This window comes from Schistocerca cancellata, chromosome 12 (assembly GCF_023864275.1).
Source record: "Schistocerca cancellata isolate TAMUIC-IGC-003103 chromosome 12, iqSchCanc2.1, whole genome shotgun sequence".
Taxonomy (NCBI): Eukaryota; Metazoa; Arthropoda; class Insecta; order Orthoptera; family Acrididae; genus Schistocerca; species Schistocerca cancellata.
Window position 1 is genome coordinate 62,598,039 of NC_064637.1, and position 18,591 is coordinate 62,616,629.

The following is an 18,591-nucleotide window of genomic DNA, read 5'->3' on the forward strand; positions in this document are numbered from 1 at the left end:
CCCCCCACCCCCCCCCCACTTCTTCTTCTTTTTCTTCTTCTTCTTCATCATCATCATTTCTTCCTACTCTCCACACTGCTATAAAATATGTTTGCACTTTCATATGTACCTAAAGTAACAATGCACAATTCATCCAGAGTGTGAACAGTGGTGCTCCAAAATTTAGTTTCAGAGCCCAGAAAAATTAAAAAGAATAATAAAAGGAATAGTGCTTGGGACAGCAAGTACTTCATAAAAGAAATATTACCTACACTTTGAGTGAAACTGTTTTGATGTTATTTAATGGTTAAGCGAGTTACAGACATATAAGCTTGAATGCAGTATTGTCAAGGATTTAAGAAATTGGCATTTGTTATTTAAATTTTTGTAATGTGGTAGTTTGAAATTCTGTGGTGCTATTTATTCCTCTAACCAGATGTGTAATGGTGTAGTTTTTATTGTTTAGTTAGATGCACAACATTGGTATGAAAGAACTAGTGTGTAACAAAGCATTAAAAACAAGTCAACAAATGTTATTTCAGACAATAGAATAGAAATAGAAAGATAAAAACCTTATCAAATCGTGGTAGAATAGTGGATATGTACAAAACTAGACAGATCTTATAGATTCTGGAGACTGGTGTTGATTTGTGTGGCAAACAATGGGAAATGTATCAGAAATAATCTAGGTTTCAGGGATTAGGTCATGACCCACCCCATGCTCAGAGTGAAATAACTAAGACACAAATTTCCACCTGTAGCTATATCATTCCTGTTGTATGCCATGTTTGCAAGGCAAACAGGGAGAACCACTTAATGCATACATATGTGCTATTACAGCTGTTAAACAAGAAGTTTCTGGGTGTGTGTATTGATGAGAAATTGAGTGGGAAGAAACACATTTGAGGATCTGCTGAAACAATGAGGTGCAGCTATTTATGCTAGTAGGGTTATTGCAAATTTTGGTGATAAACGTATCAGTAAATTAGCCTACTACGCCTGTTTTCATTCACTTCTTTCATTTGGCATCATATTTTATGATAATTCGTCATTAAGAGTGTGTAATCAGAAAAATAGCTGGAGCACACCCAAGATCACTTTGCAGACATTTATTTAAGGAAATCAGGATATTCACAGTACCTTTGCAATACATATATTCACTTATGAAATTTGTTATTGATAACCCATCCCATTTCAAAAATAATAGTGAAGTGCATAGCTACAAAACTGGAAGAATGGATGATCTTCACTATTCTGGGTTAAATATAACTTTGGCACAGAAAGGGGTGAATTATGCTGCCACAGAAATCTTTGGTCATTTGACAAATAGCATTAAAATTCTGACAGATAGCTGACCATTATTTAAAAACCAATTAAAAGAATTTCTGAATCTCAGTAGATGAATTTTTCGATATGAACTACCGTATTTACTCGAATCTAAGCCGCACTTTTTTTCCTGTTTTCATAATCCAAAAAACCGCCTGCGGCTTAGAATCGAGTGCAAAGCAAGCAGAAGTTACGAAAAATGTCGGTACATGCCGCCACAACTAACTTCTGCCGCCGAATATATGTAGCGCTACGCAGGCATACTTTGTAGAGGATAAATACTGGCGCCAATTTCTCAGCGTCAGTAAATAAATTAAAAAAAAAGGAGAAGACGAGCTTTTTTTCTCCGCCGCGAGTTTTGACCACTGCATTTTCATACATTATCCAACGAAGTAAATACAAATTCCGTATTGTTCATCTTCGAATGTAGCACAATTACAGTGTACTACGAAAATCTGACTGGCAAGACTGTGTGGGATGTTTGTCAATATGGCCAACTCTACGTTCTGAATTTTTTCCTATCTGTGAGAAGAGATGGTTGCTAATAGGAACCTGATGAAATTTGAATCATATACAGTATTCTCTTCACCATAAGAATTATACGAATATAAACATTTTGCCATGTATTCTTTCGTGTGTGCTGCTATCTCATTTAAATCCTGTCTGCCTAATAAACTACGAAACTAGAGTGAGACAACAGCAAACGCGGAAGAATATACGTATCGTGTCATGTTTATATTCGTATTATTCTTATGCCTAATAGTGATAAAGTCAGAAATGAAGTACGGCAAGTGACTAGATTTTTAAATCTAAAATGACTCTAATTTCTGTGCAGAATTTGATGTAATAAAGAAGCGACCGCAAAGGTTTTCAAACGGAGAAAAATTTTCGCCTAACTTTCGTTCAGAACATGTTCTATCATACGCAGTCTATTATTTGATTCTTGTTGATCATTATCAAAGAAAGCAGCAGTGTAAGTAACAACAAATTGCGGTCTCTTGCCATTGTTTCGCTAATGAGACGATTCCTCTTTTTTCTTTTAATTGTACGCGGCGGTAGCGCGCACAAAAGCAAGCCGTGCCGCGAGCCGCGACAGGCCGTAAACACTCACTATCAGAATGCGACAAACAATGCATGACACAGTGCAGTAATGCATTTTCAGCTTAAGAGTGACGCAAACACCTATAACAAAGAAAACGGCAATTATCAGATCAAAGCAAAATAAGCAATCGATTCAAACCAGACGAAGCACGTGAAAAAGGAAGGGCACCCGTATAAATACGGACGGAGCGCCTGACGCATAGCAATGGCTACGTGGTAAAGCTTAACTGCTAAGCTTAGACTCGAACCCAACTACTGTAGCTGTATCATTCATTCGACCTAAATTGTGTCTCATATTACAATGGACAAACTTTGTTTCGATTTGGAGGTGCGGCCTAAAACTTTTATCTCCCCTTGAATTTCGAGTCTCAAATTTCAGGTGCAGCTTAGATTCGGGAAATTTTTTTTTCCTTTATTTCGAGTCTCATTTTTCAGGTGCGGCTTAGATTCGAGTGCGGCTTAGATTCGAGTAAATACGGTAGTAACTGCCTAAAACTAAAATAAAATTATTAATTATATTGTTTGAAGAAAATTTATGTTAAACTGACAAATTCTACATCATTACGAAATGTTGTATTCATGATCTACGGAACAAGTATTAATGAAATGTAAGTTGGGGGTAGTGTATGTGTTTCTTGACTAATGATGCAATTGCAGCAACAAATGTGATTTCAGATATGGAAAAATTATAACAGGCGAAGAGTGTGTATGAGAAGGGGAGAGATGAGGAATAGAGATGTAAATGAGAGACAGATCTCCATGCCACCCTTTCACACTCATCATCATTTGTCTTCTACTCCTCTTTAAAAAGAATCTTTGCCAAATTTATTTGGCTACATTTCTCAAGTTTATATTTTATTTCCTGTTGTCATTTCTGGTTTTGTTAATTCTAATCACTGTTGACTTATGTCTGTTTTTTTAGTCCGTATTTCTCTTGTCATCACTCCTGATGTTACTTTCCCTTATCTCCTGTCTGGCTGCCTACCTTCTTTCCCATTTTTAATTTCTACATTTATCAAATATCCTGTTTTACTCACAATTTTATCAGTTACCTTTTCTACTAATCTCTCTCAATGGGTTCATTGTTTTGATGACCTTTTTGCTAATTCCTCATAAACTGTTGTTGGGTTTTCTCTCCTTTCTGCCGGAGAAAACCGATTTACCTAAGCAAATGAATCTGTCAGCTGGTATTTATGTTAATCAGATCTGCTGCTTTCTGCTAAGTAGACAGCATTGAATGGGTTGGATGGGAGTAGTTTCATTTTAGACTATTGGTTTCTTTACAGAATACCTTTCAGTAATTCATTATACAATTATAAGCCATTAAAGAGGATTATAAAAGTAAGGATAGGAGTTGCTTTAGAAAAGGTAAGGTGTCAGAAGGGAACACCGAAGCTGGTAACCCACGATATTTGAATGGACCTGTCGAGTTTTCCTACTTGCTTGTAGCTGTGTGCGAACCATTTCTCCATCCCTCATGCGTATGCCGTCCGGCTACGACTTCCCTCACGCAGGTCCCGGTAGCTGGAGCCCGGCGACAAACACGTACACTGAGTCGCTGAGTATCGACCTGCGCAGCAGGTGGCAGGTGCAGGCCATCGAAACCCAGGGCCGGGCAGGCACGCGCAACGACTTCGTCGAGGAGTTCCTCGTCCAGTATTCAGACGATGGCGAAACGTGGAGGACTTACACTGACGAGACAGGAGAGCCGCAGGTGAACATGTGTTGTGTGACGTCCCAGACTGTCGTCGTTACACTGCCACTAGTGTGAAGGTTGTGTGTCGTTGGCGACGACCGCTTACACGAGCGCTAGTGGTAATGTAGTGGACAGAGTATATTGTATTTTACATATGAATTTTTAGTGCAAATCCAGTAATTGTACTTTCCGAATACACTTTAGATAAATAACAATGGATGGCAGTTTGTTATGTAATGAGTGACAGTGATTCTGGTTTATGTTTTTAAATCTGTAAAAAAAAAACACACACACACACACACACACACACACACACACACACACATTGATGACAGTCTGGTGATCAGAAAATCCCACCGCCACAACCCCATTTCACTTATGAAAATTATTTGACATTTAAAAAAAATTCATTCCTTCTTGTGAAGCTGTCAGTGCTGTTGAAGTTTCTTGTTCTCAGCATCTCATGTATGTATGAATCCTGCATATCTTTTTGACCAAGTTTTGTTTTTGTACTTCCTTGTATATTAAGAGTTATTTGCTCATTAGTGTCTCATTTCTGACAGAAGATACTGTTTATTTGTTTAATTTTAAGTGACAAATGCCATCACTGATGTACATATCTGCAACTTTGCATGCAATGTGCTGTGTGGTGGTTGCAGTTTTTTGGCCCAGATTCCTCAACAGGACATTAACACAGCTTTCACTGCACTTTGACTAACATCATTTTTTTGCACCGAGTTTGTTATAACACATGCGATTTTCAAGGATTTTTAATATGTACTGTGTTTTTTCTAATGCTTAATTAATAACACCACTGCACCTGTGCTGTGTGACTAACATGAATGTGATTAACATGCTTTGAGGTAACATGCAAGGATACCTGCAAAACTACTCCATGTTGAAAGAGCTTTTTTTACAGATACCATTTTATTAAGTTTTTCTTCTAGTTCAACAGAGCTGTCAAAAGTGCTTTCATGGTAAGTACACCATTTAGAAATGTGTTGCCATGTTTGTCAATGAATGAACAGAATTTGTCAGTACAATTTTGTTATGGTGGAAACATGTACATGATTTTATGCAACCTTTCTGCCTGAGTAACTGCTTTAGTGATAGCAGTGGAAGCGACCTAGTAACTCTTAGCTCATTTATTGTGAAAAAAGTCATCACAGTGGGAGCCCAGTTCAGTCGATCGACATTTTGTGTGAAGTTGTAGTCCATTGTTAAGAGATCATTTATGGTACAGATACTGTGCATAAACATTGATACTAGTTTTTAAGGAATTGTGGTTCCACTGAGGCTGTATGTTGTTTGGCTTTACTCACTACTATTTGCCAGTTTCAAGAAAAGTAATTGTAACATATACCTAGTAACAAATCAATGGTCATACATTAAGATATGAACAAGCTGAAACATTCTGGTTATAATGTCACAGGTATCCAGGACGCTCTTCTCCTTTTGTGAGGATAGTGAAAGAAGGTGTTAATTTGCTAGGCATCAGGACGCAAGGGAATTCCTGAAAATTAAGTCTATACTGCAACGTTGGAGGCATGTGTGGTACATGATGTTATCCAGTGTGTGTATCCCTCTGTGTATCGTAATGTCATTGTTGGAATAGTCTGCAATGTGTCTGCAGAACAAAGATTGGCTGGGATTGGTGGATAAGAAGTTGAGATCGGTAAAAGCAATTGTACAGGGTCTACCCCCAAAAGATTCAAGAGTAATTGTTTCTAAAAAGAATTGTTGCTAAAATGCAAAACTTCCTTCTGTATCTACACATTGCTCCCACCCCTTTGCCTAGTCTGTGTAGTCTTCCTGGGAGGGTTCAACGGGAACCTCGCATTGAAACCCTTTTACCCTCTCCGAAAACCTATGATGTCCCTCTAATTTTTTCTGCACTCTCGGAAACAGAAAGAAGTTCAGTGGGGCCAAGTCAGGGCTGTATGATGAGCGAGGCAGCGTTGTGGCCACACCATTCCTGGCTAGACACCAGTGCACAATGAGGACATTGTGGCCCAGAGTGTTGTCTCAGTGGAAAATCCATTTGTTCACTATGTCATTGTTGAAGCATTTCACACTACCCTGCAACTAGATGGGGACTTGAGTGTAAAGCTGATCATTAACTTTTAATCACACCTTTGGAGTGGAAAAGACAATGTGCATTGTGTTAACCTCAACAAGGTGGACCTTCTTTGGCCAAGGTGAATTTTTCGTGTACCACTTACTGCATTTATTTTCCGATTCATTATTGTACTCAAAAATCCTGTGTGTCGTCACGTGTCACAACTCTTCCCAAAAGATTAGGGTGCCAAAAGCAGCATTCAAACAACTTGCAACACTTCAGCACACTAATTTCCTTCTGTTCATCAGTCAGCACTTGTGGGACCGTCTTTGCGCACACCTTTCTTGTCTCTAAATTTGTCTCAAAAAATGTGTTAAACTTCTAATTTCAGCACATTGCAATTGTATACTATTATTGTTACTCAGGTGTCGATATCCGTTCCAAACTTTTTGCACATTCTACACATATGTGCTCGGGATGTTGACGGACACCCAAACTGCTAGTTGTTGTAGACGTTTTCTTGGCCTTCCCGGAAAATCTTGTGAGACTCGTAAACTCTTGGCTGGGACAAAGCTTCCCCCCCCCCCCCTCCCCACCCCCTGAATGCTTCTCGAAATAGGCCCACCATCTCAGCTCCCAATTTTGTGAGTTAAACACGAAATTTGATTGCGTGTCCCTGCTCGATTAAATGTAGCCCTCTGTGTTTTGAGACATCATCAAAATACACACTGTGGGGAAAGAGTCCTCAGTCTTATCACTGCCCAGAGGCGACTGGCCAAGTTGCATTCGTTACGTGATCCCTTCTCACTACCATTACCACTGCAGGCCGCATTTTTCTAGCTCTTGTGGTTGACTAGAGAGTTATATTCTCGAAACTTTTGGGACAAACTCTGTAAGTTCATGGCACAATTCCTGGCCGGTAGGGGTGATGTGTCGTAGAGTATATAGTAGCCAACTGACAGGGTTTCCCACCCATACTCAGACATGAGGATCCTCCAGTTTGTTATACATTTGTCATACTTCCCTCTGTCCTCCGCAACAGAAAGAAGTCCAGTGGTGTCACGCCAGAGTCGTACGGCGGGTGAGGCGACGTTGCCACACCATGTCCAACTAGAAACCCTTGCGCAACGAGGGCTCTGTGGCTCAGAGCCACACTTTGAGTGTATTTTATATTGTGACAGCAGCACCTAAGCCAGTTTATTAACAGATCTGCTGTCAATTTTAAGTGCTACTGAGACGAATTTGTGTTGTCAGTCCTTCCATCTAAACTGCATCAAAAGGAAGATTCACTCAAGAAAACTGTAAAGTTGTGAAGACAGAATTGCTGGCCAGTACTTACTTCAGGATGCAAAATATCAGTACTGTGGATAGGCCCATATAAAAGTACACCGCACTGTCCAAGTTGTGTATTTCTATGAGTACGTGGCAGCACTGCTGATATTTCATCTCTTGAAGGTAAATGATGGCCAGCCATAATGTCTCATAATTTTATAGCTTCCACCTAAACCGTTATGTGAGAAATTTTAGTGTAATTGTGGGGGGATAGTAGTCTCAGCAAGTTATTATGTAAGTGATCAGTAAGCCAAAACATTGCAGACTTTTTCTGTCTTTTATAGTCCTGTGTTTGTATTTGCACCTGTGATCTAGAGGTAGCATCTTTGATTAGTAATGAAAATGTCATTGGTCCCAGGTTCAACCCCCCCCCCCCCCCCCCCCAACACACACACACAGCTTAAATTTTAATTAATAATCAACATTGGCAGCCGAAGACCTCTGTCATAAGAAGTCACCCCATTCTGCCAACGGCCTTGTCAAAGAGGGCGAATGTACAGACAGAGGTTTAGGGCACTCTCTTGTCCTAGGGAAACTGCCCCTAATGGCAGAAGAATCAGCAATGATCAATGGCATGAGGATGCAGAAGGCAATGGAAACCACTGCATTAAAGACATGTAACATGTATCCACAGGAGATGTGGCCCGTAAATGAAAAAGTGTCATGATGATATCTCCATTGGCAAAAGATTCCGGAATAGTCCCCCATTCAGATCTCCGGGAGGGGACTGCCAAGGGGGATGATACCATGAGAAAAATATTCAATAACTAATGAAATAATAATGTTCTAAGAGTCGGGGCATGGGATGTCAGAAGCTTGAATGTGGTAAGGAAGCTAGAAAATCTGAAAAGGGAAAAACAAAGGCTTACACTAGAGATAGTAGGGGTGAACGAAGTGAAATGGAAAGAAGCCAAGGATTTCTGGTCAGATGAGTATAGGGTGATATCAACAGCAGCAGAAAATGGTATAACAGGAGATTGCATGCACAGCCTCATCACTATCAGAGTGAAGTCCTGGAAGGTGTACTTTAAATTTCAGTAAGAGATGAAATCAGTTCGGCCTTGTTGGGGACTGTATGGATTATGCTCAGTGACAGTGAACTCGAGGCATCAGATTATCGTGAATGTCATAATGCTCGTGTGTGGTCTGGCATTTTCCTGCTAGAGCAGAGGGTACACCATATGTGGACAAACTCTTCAAATTCATGCTTTCAGTTTTCAGAAGTATTACAGCACAATTTCTCATGCACTGCGAATTGCATTCCACATCACTGTGTAACACACTATCATTTGGAGCCCTTTTGTGGCAGAGGGTTGCAGCTTATGTCAGCAAAGTGGAACAGTCAGTGGAGTAATATGCACAACATGTAATTCCTCAACTGATATTGAGAACAGAATAAAAGATTCAGAGGCATTACTTTTCAATATCTCAGTATTGATCCGTGCTGTATTATGTACATGATCGATGATATATTTGGATGATACTTTGAATTTTTTCTTTAATTGTGCCTTCGTGTATGATCTGTCAGTAGCGTACTGTTGTTGAAGAAACTGCTCCGTGTAACTGAGTGTGAGTGATTTGCCAAGTATATGCAAAAGCATGTGCCGTCACATCACTTTGTTATTGCTCGTTAAGCTTCTTTCCGTGTTTAATAGCAATTCTCAAGTCAAGGCTTCAGTTGATGGAAATGGACAATCTTTTCACAGCGAAAGAAATTGTTGCCCACTTGAAAGTAGTGTATGAAAGAGGAGATTTGTTTTTGAGACTGACAGTTATCAACCACTGCATCATTCACCAATCCTCTGCAAATCTTCCTGGATTTCTCTACATTTTCAGGCGCAGTAACCTTCCTGTAGACAACAGCATTGTCTGTGGAATGCTTCAGGGAACATCAAACACACCAGTTATGCAGTATTTCATTCTTTTGCAGTTACATAAAATTTACACCTTATTGTATGTTTTTTTACTTATTTGGTATTCCTTTACTCCACCTTCTTTGTGAATAATAATAATAATAATAATAATAATAATAACAACTTTGTGTGGCTCAATGGCCAAGTACATAGTCTTTCAATCTTACACTACTTCGGTGACTTGTGTGTCCGTAACCTACCCCAGCTATCCAGTTGGGAAAAGGGGACCTATAGTTTAATGTGCAATCCAAACTGAATGTTGTTTCTGGCAATACCCACATCACTAAGAGGTGAATGCTAAATTGAAACGCAGGCTGGAAAATCCGTGGTCCGATCCTGCAATCTTTCGGGTTCCAGGCAAGTGACTTTTGCTGCTGGATCACCATGCCCGACATGATGAAGGATTGAAAATTAGTCATTCCTATAGTGGGTGCACTTATTTCACTGAGTCCAGTATGCCAGCTGATGAAAATCTGGAAAATTAGGAAGTCATTAATATGGTATAGATTCTTCAATTATAATTTGCATTATTGTGTGTACATTTAGGTATTATGTTTTTATTGCTATGATTTTTGTACTCCTCTTGTAGTGTACTTGTGACTGTATGTCATATTGGTTTTCACTTTGTATTTAGATTTTACTCATCATGTATATCCATTTTTATTAGGTGCACAAGAAAATGATCATTGGGTAGAAACTGGTCAGTAGTGGTTAATAAAGCATTCCATTCAAATAATATACAGCCTTAGCGGAACAATATTATTTCTTTCAATCAGTGTCTGATAGCTGTGGCCCCCAAGCACAAGGAAAAAATTATATTAGTATTGAAACTTCCTGGACTGTGCTGGACTGAGACTCGAACTCAGGACTTTCATTTTGCAAACATCCCCCGGGCTGTGGCTAAGCCACATCCCATCCCATCCATTGGAACCCAACTACTGGTATCACTACGCAAGTACGGTAGAAGTCAGTCACACTTGTTTGTTACTAGGTTTTTGGCTGCAGTGTATTGGCCATCACCGAACATCTTAAAAATGCCAATGGTTGTGAGCAAAATAACAAAATAAAGACTTTCATTTTACAAAAATTTCAAAAGATCTTCATGGGCAAAAACTGAAAGAACCTTACCACCAGTCTAATGGAGCCACTGAGTGTTATATTACTACCTAATAGGTACATGTCAAACAATTTTAGTGCTATCTAAACATGCAGCAGATGAACATTAAATACAGTAGCCCCAAGTCCTGCCCATAGAGTCTTACGCAGCCTTCAGGAAGGCTACTCCATGTACATAATAGAATGTAAATATTCAGTCATCGTAAAGTATCATTCAAATTTAGAAACACCTGCAGTACACACAAATTCTGTATTAGCACTAAACGAAATACAAAGGTATTCAGCAATATGCCAATTGGTATAATGACAGCCACAAATGTTACAGTTTATGATGTACATCATGGTTGTCTAGATACACATGACAGTATGTCACAAACAAAATCTTTTACAATTGGTTCACCAAGGTACAAAATATTAATGTGGCATATTTTGAGAAAATGTGACTTAGTGATGAATTCATACTTAATCTAGTCATCATCTGACTCGCAATATCTGCTACTCCTCTCTCCTCCTCTTCTCTTCTTTTACATTCCTCTCAGCTCTCTCTGTCATACTAGTTTGTTCTTATGAATATCCCTTCCCTCATTCATTAACTCTGCCTCGTGATCTTCGAGCATTCGCTAGATATGTCCAAACCACTTAAACTGTCGCTTTTGGACATTCTTCTTCATAGGCTTTGCACATAATTTTTTCTGATTCTGTCCTTCCTAGTCTAATTTTCTATTTTTACTTACTATAGGGATTCACAGCCATAGGTCATTGTTAAGATGTAGTTGAGCAGTATACAGCTAACTTTTTCCCTTTCAGTATCTTCCTCTCTTGCTGAGGAACTTCTCTCTAACTGCATTGAACAGATGGCTTACTGTCCCAACTGTTTCCATTTATTTCATTTTCCATCTTTCCATTACTGCTTATGATGGAGCCCAAGTGCTTAAAATTTACAAGCCAATTCTGGTAGTTGTCTTTCAACTGTGGTGTTATACCTTTCTTCCCTTTAGTTAACAATCAAATTTTTCCCCATATTTACTTCCATTCCAGGTGTATGTTACATTTTGAAGAAGTGCAAAATACTGATGAATTTGTGAAAACCTTTACATAAAAATTTTAATTTTGAGGTTTCAGTCATTTGGCATTGACATGGGCATGCAGAAGGTGTGATGCTGCTCTTCCAATTTCAGTTGCACATTCAGTTTCAAGTAGTGTCACAATAGGGAAGACAGTTCACAATTCTGAATTAATGCAACTGAATACCACATCTACAATCCAGTAAAGCATTTTTTAAGCATTCTTTGGTTGCATGTAGGGCTATAATGTACGTGTATTCCACCTACTAGTATTACATTTGATTTTACTGTCTTTGTAATGTGTTGATTTTATTTCTTTTAGCTCTGTATCACACTTGGCACACTTGGGTGATCATTGAATTATGACCACTTTACTAATATTTAAATAAGACTGTATTGTGTTTTTTCCCCTCCTCTTGAATCATTGCATGACCTTGTTTTGTGTGCTGTTGGGTCTCAATTTGTACATAGTGGAATTGAAACAGAGGCAGAACGAAGGAATTTATAAGCTCTTGATAAAAGACGTACTATAAAGAGCTGGAGTGATTCTTCTATTTCAAAGCTCTGAAGTTTTATGGGCTTAAAGAAGTCATACAATACTGCCTAGAACTTAATATTTGTTTGGAGGGGGGACAATTTTTTTTTAAAGGGTCGAAGGATGGCTGTAAAAACGAGGCCACAGGTAGATTATTAGTATTTACCAACAGTTGTAGCACTTTGGAAAAGATGACCACACTAGACACCAATGGTCAGTCATTAGATATCCATCATGTCTCCTGCTCCTTACAGTGATAGCCATAAATGAACCGTGCATTGCCCTATGAACGTGCCTGTTGTACTGTTGGTGTCATGGTCATCAACTGAAATTGCAAAACAGCTGCACACATTGCCATTTTATCAGAAGTTTTCTTGATTTGATGGATACCTACTCTCACAGTTTAATGTGCAGAGCACTGGCACGCAAAGAAACTGTGCGTGAATCATTGTGCCAACTCTTGACCAGGTACACCGGCCACTGTATCTGCGGTTTATAGGAAAATACTGGCCCAGCTCTGCACCTTGGAAATCCAAGAGCCACAAAACTCTGCTGTTTTATCACATTCACTCATGGGCTCCATAAACAAATTTTGCTTGGAAAATATGGACTGCCGCATTACCCCAGTAAAGAACATACATCAGAAGGTCGTTCAGTAATGTTATTTTGTTTTCAAGTAAAGTTGATACTTTTGGATCAACAATATTATGGAAAGGACATATGCTGCTCGCCATAAAAATGACATATTGAGCTGCAGACTGGCACGACGAAAAGAGAATTACACATTGAGCTTTCAGCCAAAGCCTTCTTCAGAAAGGGGACACACACACACACACACACACACACACACACACACACACACACACACACGCTATATCCAGCTGCTCCAGATGCAACTCACTCATATGACTGCAATATCAGGCAGCTGAAACCACTTTCAGTTGCCTGAGACTGTGTGTGTGTGTGTGTGTGTGTGTGTGTGTGTGTGTGTGTGTGTGTGTTGACGAAGGCCTTATTAGCTGAAAGCTTTATTTGTGACAGTCTTTTTGTTGTGCCTATCTGCGAGTCAGCATGTCCGCTGTATGGTGAGTAGCATTTTCCCTTTTCATTATATTGTTACATTACATCTTGGATTTTCCATTGTGTGGAGAAAATAGTGAGAATTTCTATAAATGAAAACATTTGATTATATTAGTATTAATGGCAACAGTTGTGCTTTCAGGTCACTTGTAGTTGGTCAGTGATTTCACATTCATCAAATAAATTGAAATATGACAGCATGATAAGATTTTCCAAGATGTGAGTGCACCTAAGCTTTCTTCACCTCCTTTTCAGATCATACTTGACCACTGGTTCAGCTCTTATTATGCTGATTGTCCCCCAGTTCTGTTGCATGCTTCATTAGCTCTTACGATTAATTTATCTGGTCATTTGATAAGCTCCTACTGCCAATTGATTACATAGTTATAGTGAGTTGCAGTGTGTTTAGTCATACCACAAAACTACAGTAGGTAAGTTGATACAGGGTAGCCAAATAATTTAACTTCTGATTGGCAGGTGGAAAGAAGACGTGTGCAGCTGGTTATAATTTAGTGGTCACTCGGTGTATGTTGTGGTAATGTTGTGAGACTGTGAATAGGAAAGAAATTTTTCATGTTATGAACTGCGAAAAGGGAGATGTAAAATCACATGACATGGAGATGAATCCCAGTTGGCTGAAACTAGATATTTATATGTTGAGTTGCAGGGAAGAAGGCAAAGGGATAAGGCAACTGAAGAATAAAAAATGTGTGATTTCTCTGTCTGCCATATTTTAACATGGGAAAAATCAGTTGTCAAGCAGAGATTGTGTGTCAAGTGTGATATGGAGACATTCTTTGAGAGTATGATTAGTTGACTGACTGACTGTTGTCCTTACCCTGCACTGGATTTGTACTGTAATGTGAACATTATCCACCCACAGATGTTCAAAGGTAACATCGACGGTGACTCCACGCGCCGCAATCGGTTTGATGTGCCCATCATTGCGCAGTGGATCCGCATTAACCCTACCCGGTGGAGGGACAGAATCTCACTCCGTCTTGAGCTGTATGGATGCAGATATGGTGAGTATTGGATAGAAATTGCTAAAGAATATGTTACCAGTATGTGAAAGATATGCCAATCTGAAGCATTGTGAGATTCTCATTGGTCACTGGTAAAGTATGGTTCACTGCTGGGTGCAAGCCTCTTCTCAGGTGATTCCGATATGCATTGATGCAAAAATGACAGATATAGAAATAAGCGTATGCAACTAAAAAACTAGAATTACACCATTACTGCAGCAGTTGGTATCAGGTGATTTATTATGAGCGACTTGTATTGAAGCTAACAGTTTCTATTAAAAATTCAAATTTGTTTCAACAAATATACTCATCTATGATCAGTTTAGGAATTGTGTAATCATATGGTGATGATAAAGCACTAAAGCTTGTGGTTTTGAATTGATTTTATTATTCAAATCAGAAGCAGGCCAGGCAAAAAATTATTCACCCAGAGGATATGTCATACTGATGTACTGTAAGAGCACCTCTGCCCATGGTAATGGCCTCAGTTCATCAAGGAAGTGTGTCCATCAGTTATTTCATATATGCTAATCCAGCTGAAGTCACTCATCGATGATTAGGTCCCATAGAGCAAGGACACTTAGGGTGAGATAATTGCATGCGAGCCAGATGTAGGGGCGGCCTGACACAGCTTTGTTCGATCCTTCTCAGAAGTATCTGGTACAGTGTGATATTTCATTTAATGTTGCAGTGTGGCATTTTTCGTTCAGCACAAGTATCCTCAGTTCGGCAGATCTTGGTGTCAGTGTTGCTTACCCTTAGCTATTTGTGTGCGGTATCAAGGGTGTCCAGAAGTGCAGTGGCTGTTTGTACAAAAAGAGGCAGTCAAGCAATATATCGCCACAGTCCTTTAAGACTGAATGGGAATAGCAGAAGAGAGAGACGAGACTTCGTAATACCTGTTAATGCGTCACACAGTTGACCGATATTGAATTTGCTGTGAAACAACATTACTGTATCATACAGAAAGGATTTAAAGATTTAGTTGACAGTGAAAAAGCATAATATTACAACAATCAGTTGGTGGGATTCATTATTCTATACAGTAAGAAACACTTTCTGCTAAATTTGGAGGTGTGGGGCATGTGAAGAAGTTGATTATACAAATAGTAAAATTTCTGAAGTCGTGCACATTATTCCTCTGTCAGTTGCATCAGTTTTTGATGGAATTGAGTGAAGATTATGGAGACTTTACTACAAAGTATGTTTGTTAAATCGATGGATGTGCCTAGAACAGTTTTCAATTTAAAACCAGCTATTGTTGAATTTTTGAAGGGAAAAGCACCGCACGATGAGAATTGAAACATTTGAAATTAATTGCAGACCTCACATTTTATGTGGACTTGACTGCACGCTGCCCACAGCAAGACATTGCAATGTGAGAAACCACGCATATCTGATTTGATAGGGATGCATTTAACAAGAAAATTGCTTTCTAGAAGGGACAAATTCTGACAGACACAATCCTGTTCTCCAAGTTCACTGGTACTAAAGATAATGCAAAGTTTAGAGAACTCACTGTGGCTTTGAAAGAATTGCAAGGACGGTTTCTAAACATTTTGGTGACGTGCCAATCTCACATCTGTTTTCGAGACCATTTGCTGTTTCAGTTGAAAGCGCCCTTGTGCATGTGCAGATGTAGCTGATTGATGTGCAGTGTAATTAATGTTCTAAAGAGAAAGCCTTTAACATTAAAACTGTGCAGGCTATGTCTACATTGTTCTCCTCAGGTAGAGTTTCAACATTTCCTTAGTGAGGTTGCAGTAGTGTTACAGTGTTTAGTTCAACATATGTGTGTGAAAGACTTTTTTTCCATTGTGATAATGAGTTAGTCTTGATTACTGCAAAAATCAGTGTAATTGTCTGTGTCTGTCTGTATGCTGACTGTTTCGACCAGATAAAAATTATGTCTTCAGCTTGCCAAAATTAATTAAATAATAATGAAAATTTGTTTTGTTCGTGGTCAGTTTTATTGAGAAACATCAAATAGGAAACCGAGTAATTGTCATTTAAATATGTCACATGTGTTGTTTGCTCCTCCTGCCACTCCTTGTACTCATAAAGCGTTCTGTGGCAGTGGGGGAAATGTGTAGCAGTGTGAGCAGGAGAAATGTGTAGCAAGGTGAGTGCTGTGGCACTCGTACCAGGCCATGAAATGTCAGCCAAATTCTTGGCTACCCCTGCCATAGGTCTATGAAATTGTGGATATGTTACCTGTTTTGTAATTGCTATGGGGTTAAGGTCAGGTGAAGTAGTGGGCCAGTTGAGGTGCAATACGTTTCATAAGTGTTTGTGAAACCAGTAATGCAAGTGTGCAATCCTTTGAAAATGGCTGTTATTATCTAGGAAGTGGTAGTGACCTCAGCATACTCACCATGATGCACAAGAAAGAGCAACACTTGGTCACTGACATTATTGAAACAAATATTTTACTTCAAGTAACCTGAATGAATTGGCCCACATCATTGAAGTGTGTCCTTGTGGTTGGTTATGGTGTGATGCACTCCATACATGATCTGTCACCCACTCACATGTATGTCAACTTTACCTTCCAGTTAATTGTTAGTTGCTCTTCTTAAAGATAATTCTGTAGTGGATCTGCTTTGCAGTGCCACTACACTGTGCCTTGTGAATTCTTCTACTTTGCAGCTGGGGCTAGTGCTGAGAGTTCTGTTGTATTTAAGCTACTGAAATGGCGTAATCAGGTTTGCGGTAACTCTTCTGTGTTATAACAGCGATGTTACCACCCGTAAATTGACTTTTACAGTGGTAGATGATACAGATTGCTCACAAGTTGTAGCTCACAGTAGGTCATAACATGTCTATATTCTGCTATGACATTCAGTTGTGAAATAACGGGATGACAACTCTCAAGTTCAGTCATTTACATTTTTGCTAGCACCCTCTTTTCTATGGGACTTCTGAGGCACCACCAAGCCACGATGCCAAAGCATAAATGAGCCTCCTCAGCATCTGGAGACGCACAGTCACCATCGCACTGTGTTGATGCCTGGAGCTGGTGGCTTTCACACCCCGTCAGAACGTATGTTAAACCAAAGTGCACACGGTGAGATATTCCACTGCCTAAAGAATATTTTCAGTTTCCACAAGCATCTTTTGTCGGACTAATAAGATAAAGTTGTAACATGTTATTGTGTAGAATCCCATGTGACACCACATCGTGGCATGAAAAACACCTGCAAAACGTCACAGAACCACCTCCAGCCTGAACTACACCCTCTAAACACTGCAGGTTTAGTGGCTCATTGGATCGTCTGCTCCCTCAGTCTTTTATCGTATAAAAAGAGGCAAAAATAATGACTTCATGACAACAGGCAGTACATGCTTCCAGTCAGCTGCTATCTAGTTATTGTTTTGTTCCATCCATTGAAGATGTTAGATAACCAAAAATGTGTAATTCGTAATTTAGGAAAAGAGTATTGCATCATAGCATGTAGTTCATACAGTTTCCAAAGGTGACAGCACTTAACCCAACACATAAATGCCACATGGCATTAGCAGTACATTACATTCTAATACACAAGGTGGAAGAAGAAGGAGAAGAAACAGTCAAATGGTACACAAAAGTTGTATAGTCCATTTAAGTTATAATAATACAGGTTCACAGCACCTATAAATTCTTTCAATGTTGTCGTGTTCACTATTAGCAATTTCAGTTTTTGTGCAATTTCCAAGCATAAAAATTTGGTGTTATATTGTGGCATAGAAAGAAGTTCTTGGAGGTCTGTGTCTTAAAGAAGTTATGTGGTGTCTTGTATATAAATGCAAAATCCCACCAACATCCTATGTTTTTACTGCTTTATTGGTTTACTCTATATGAACATTTGAGAATTGCTTCATGGTAGTAAGTGTGCAGTAATGAAAACAAAATTACAGGATATTTTTATCGATTTGATGGGAACAGAACTCTATCATAAAGATAATTTGTGGTGACTGTGCATCTTGTTGCAGCTAAAAGATAATCACTTGCAACTCAGTAGCTGTGTTGTGAATTTGTTTGAAGTATTATTTTGAGACAAATGTTTGCTTGTTATTGCAGAGGCAGAGACGGTGTATTTCAACGGCACTGCCCTCGTCCGCAAGGACCTGCAGAGGGACCCAATATCAGCAACGAGGGGTGTCATCAGGCTGCGCTTCAAAACTAACAATGCGAATGGAGTCCTCATGTATAGCCGAGGCACACAGGGTGACTACATAGCGCTCCAGCTGCGTGACAATCGTATGCTTCTCAATTTGGATCTCGGTGAGTTTGCAGGGTTCAGTCTTACCTGTTCTTGGTACCTTTTAAATATTTGTTGCTCTTCTGTTGACATCTTTATTTTAACCAGTAAGTCGTTATTTGTG

At 39.2% G+C, this 18,591-nt stretch overlaps 1 protein-coding gene across 4 annotated transcripts in view; it reads left to right on the forward strand.

Moving 5' to 3' along the window:
• LOC126109764 (neurexin-4) overlaps positions 1-18,591 on the forward strand; it is a 167,191-nt gene that overhangs the window by 33,431 nt on the left and 115,169 nt on the right. For 2 of the 4 annotated variants that reach the window (XM_049914816.1, XM_049914818.1), the window contains exons 3-5: positions 3,921-4,120; positions 14,085-14,226; positions 18,287-18,490. In XM_049914816.1, coding sequence (XP_049770773.1) covers positions 3,921-4,120; positions 14,085-14,226; positions 18,287-18,490 — 546 coding nt within the window. The remainder of the gene's footprint in view (positions 1-3,920; positions 4,121-14,084; positions 14,227-18,286; positions 18,491-18,591) is intronic. The other 2 variants (XM_049914817.1, XM_049914819.1) reach the window with 1 other exon arrangement.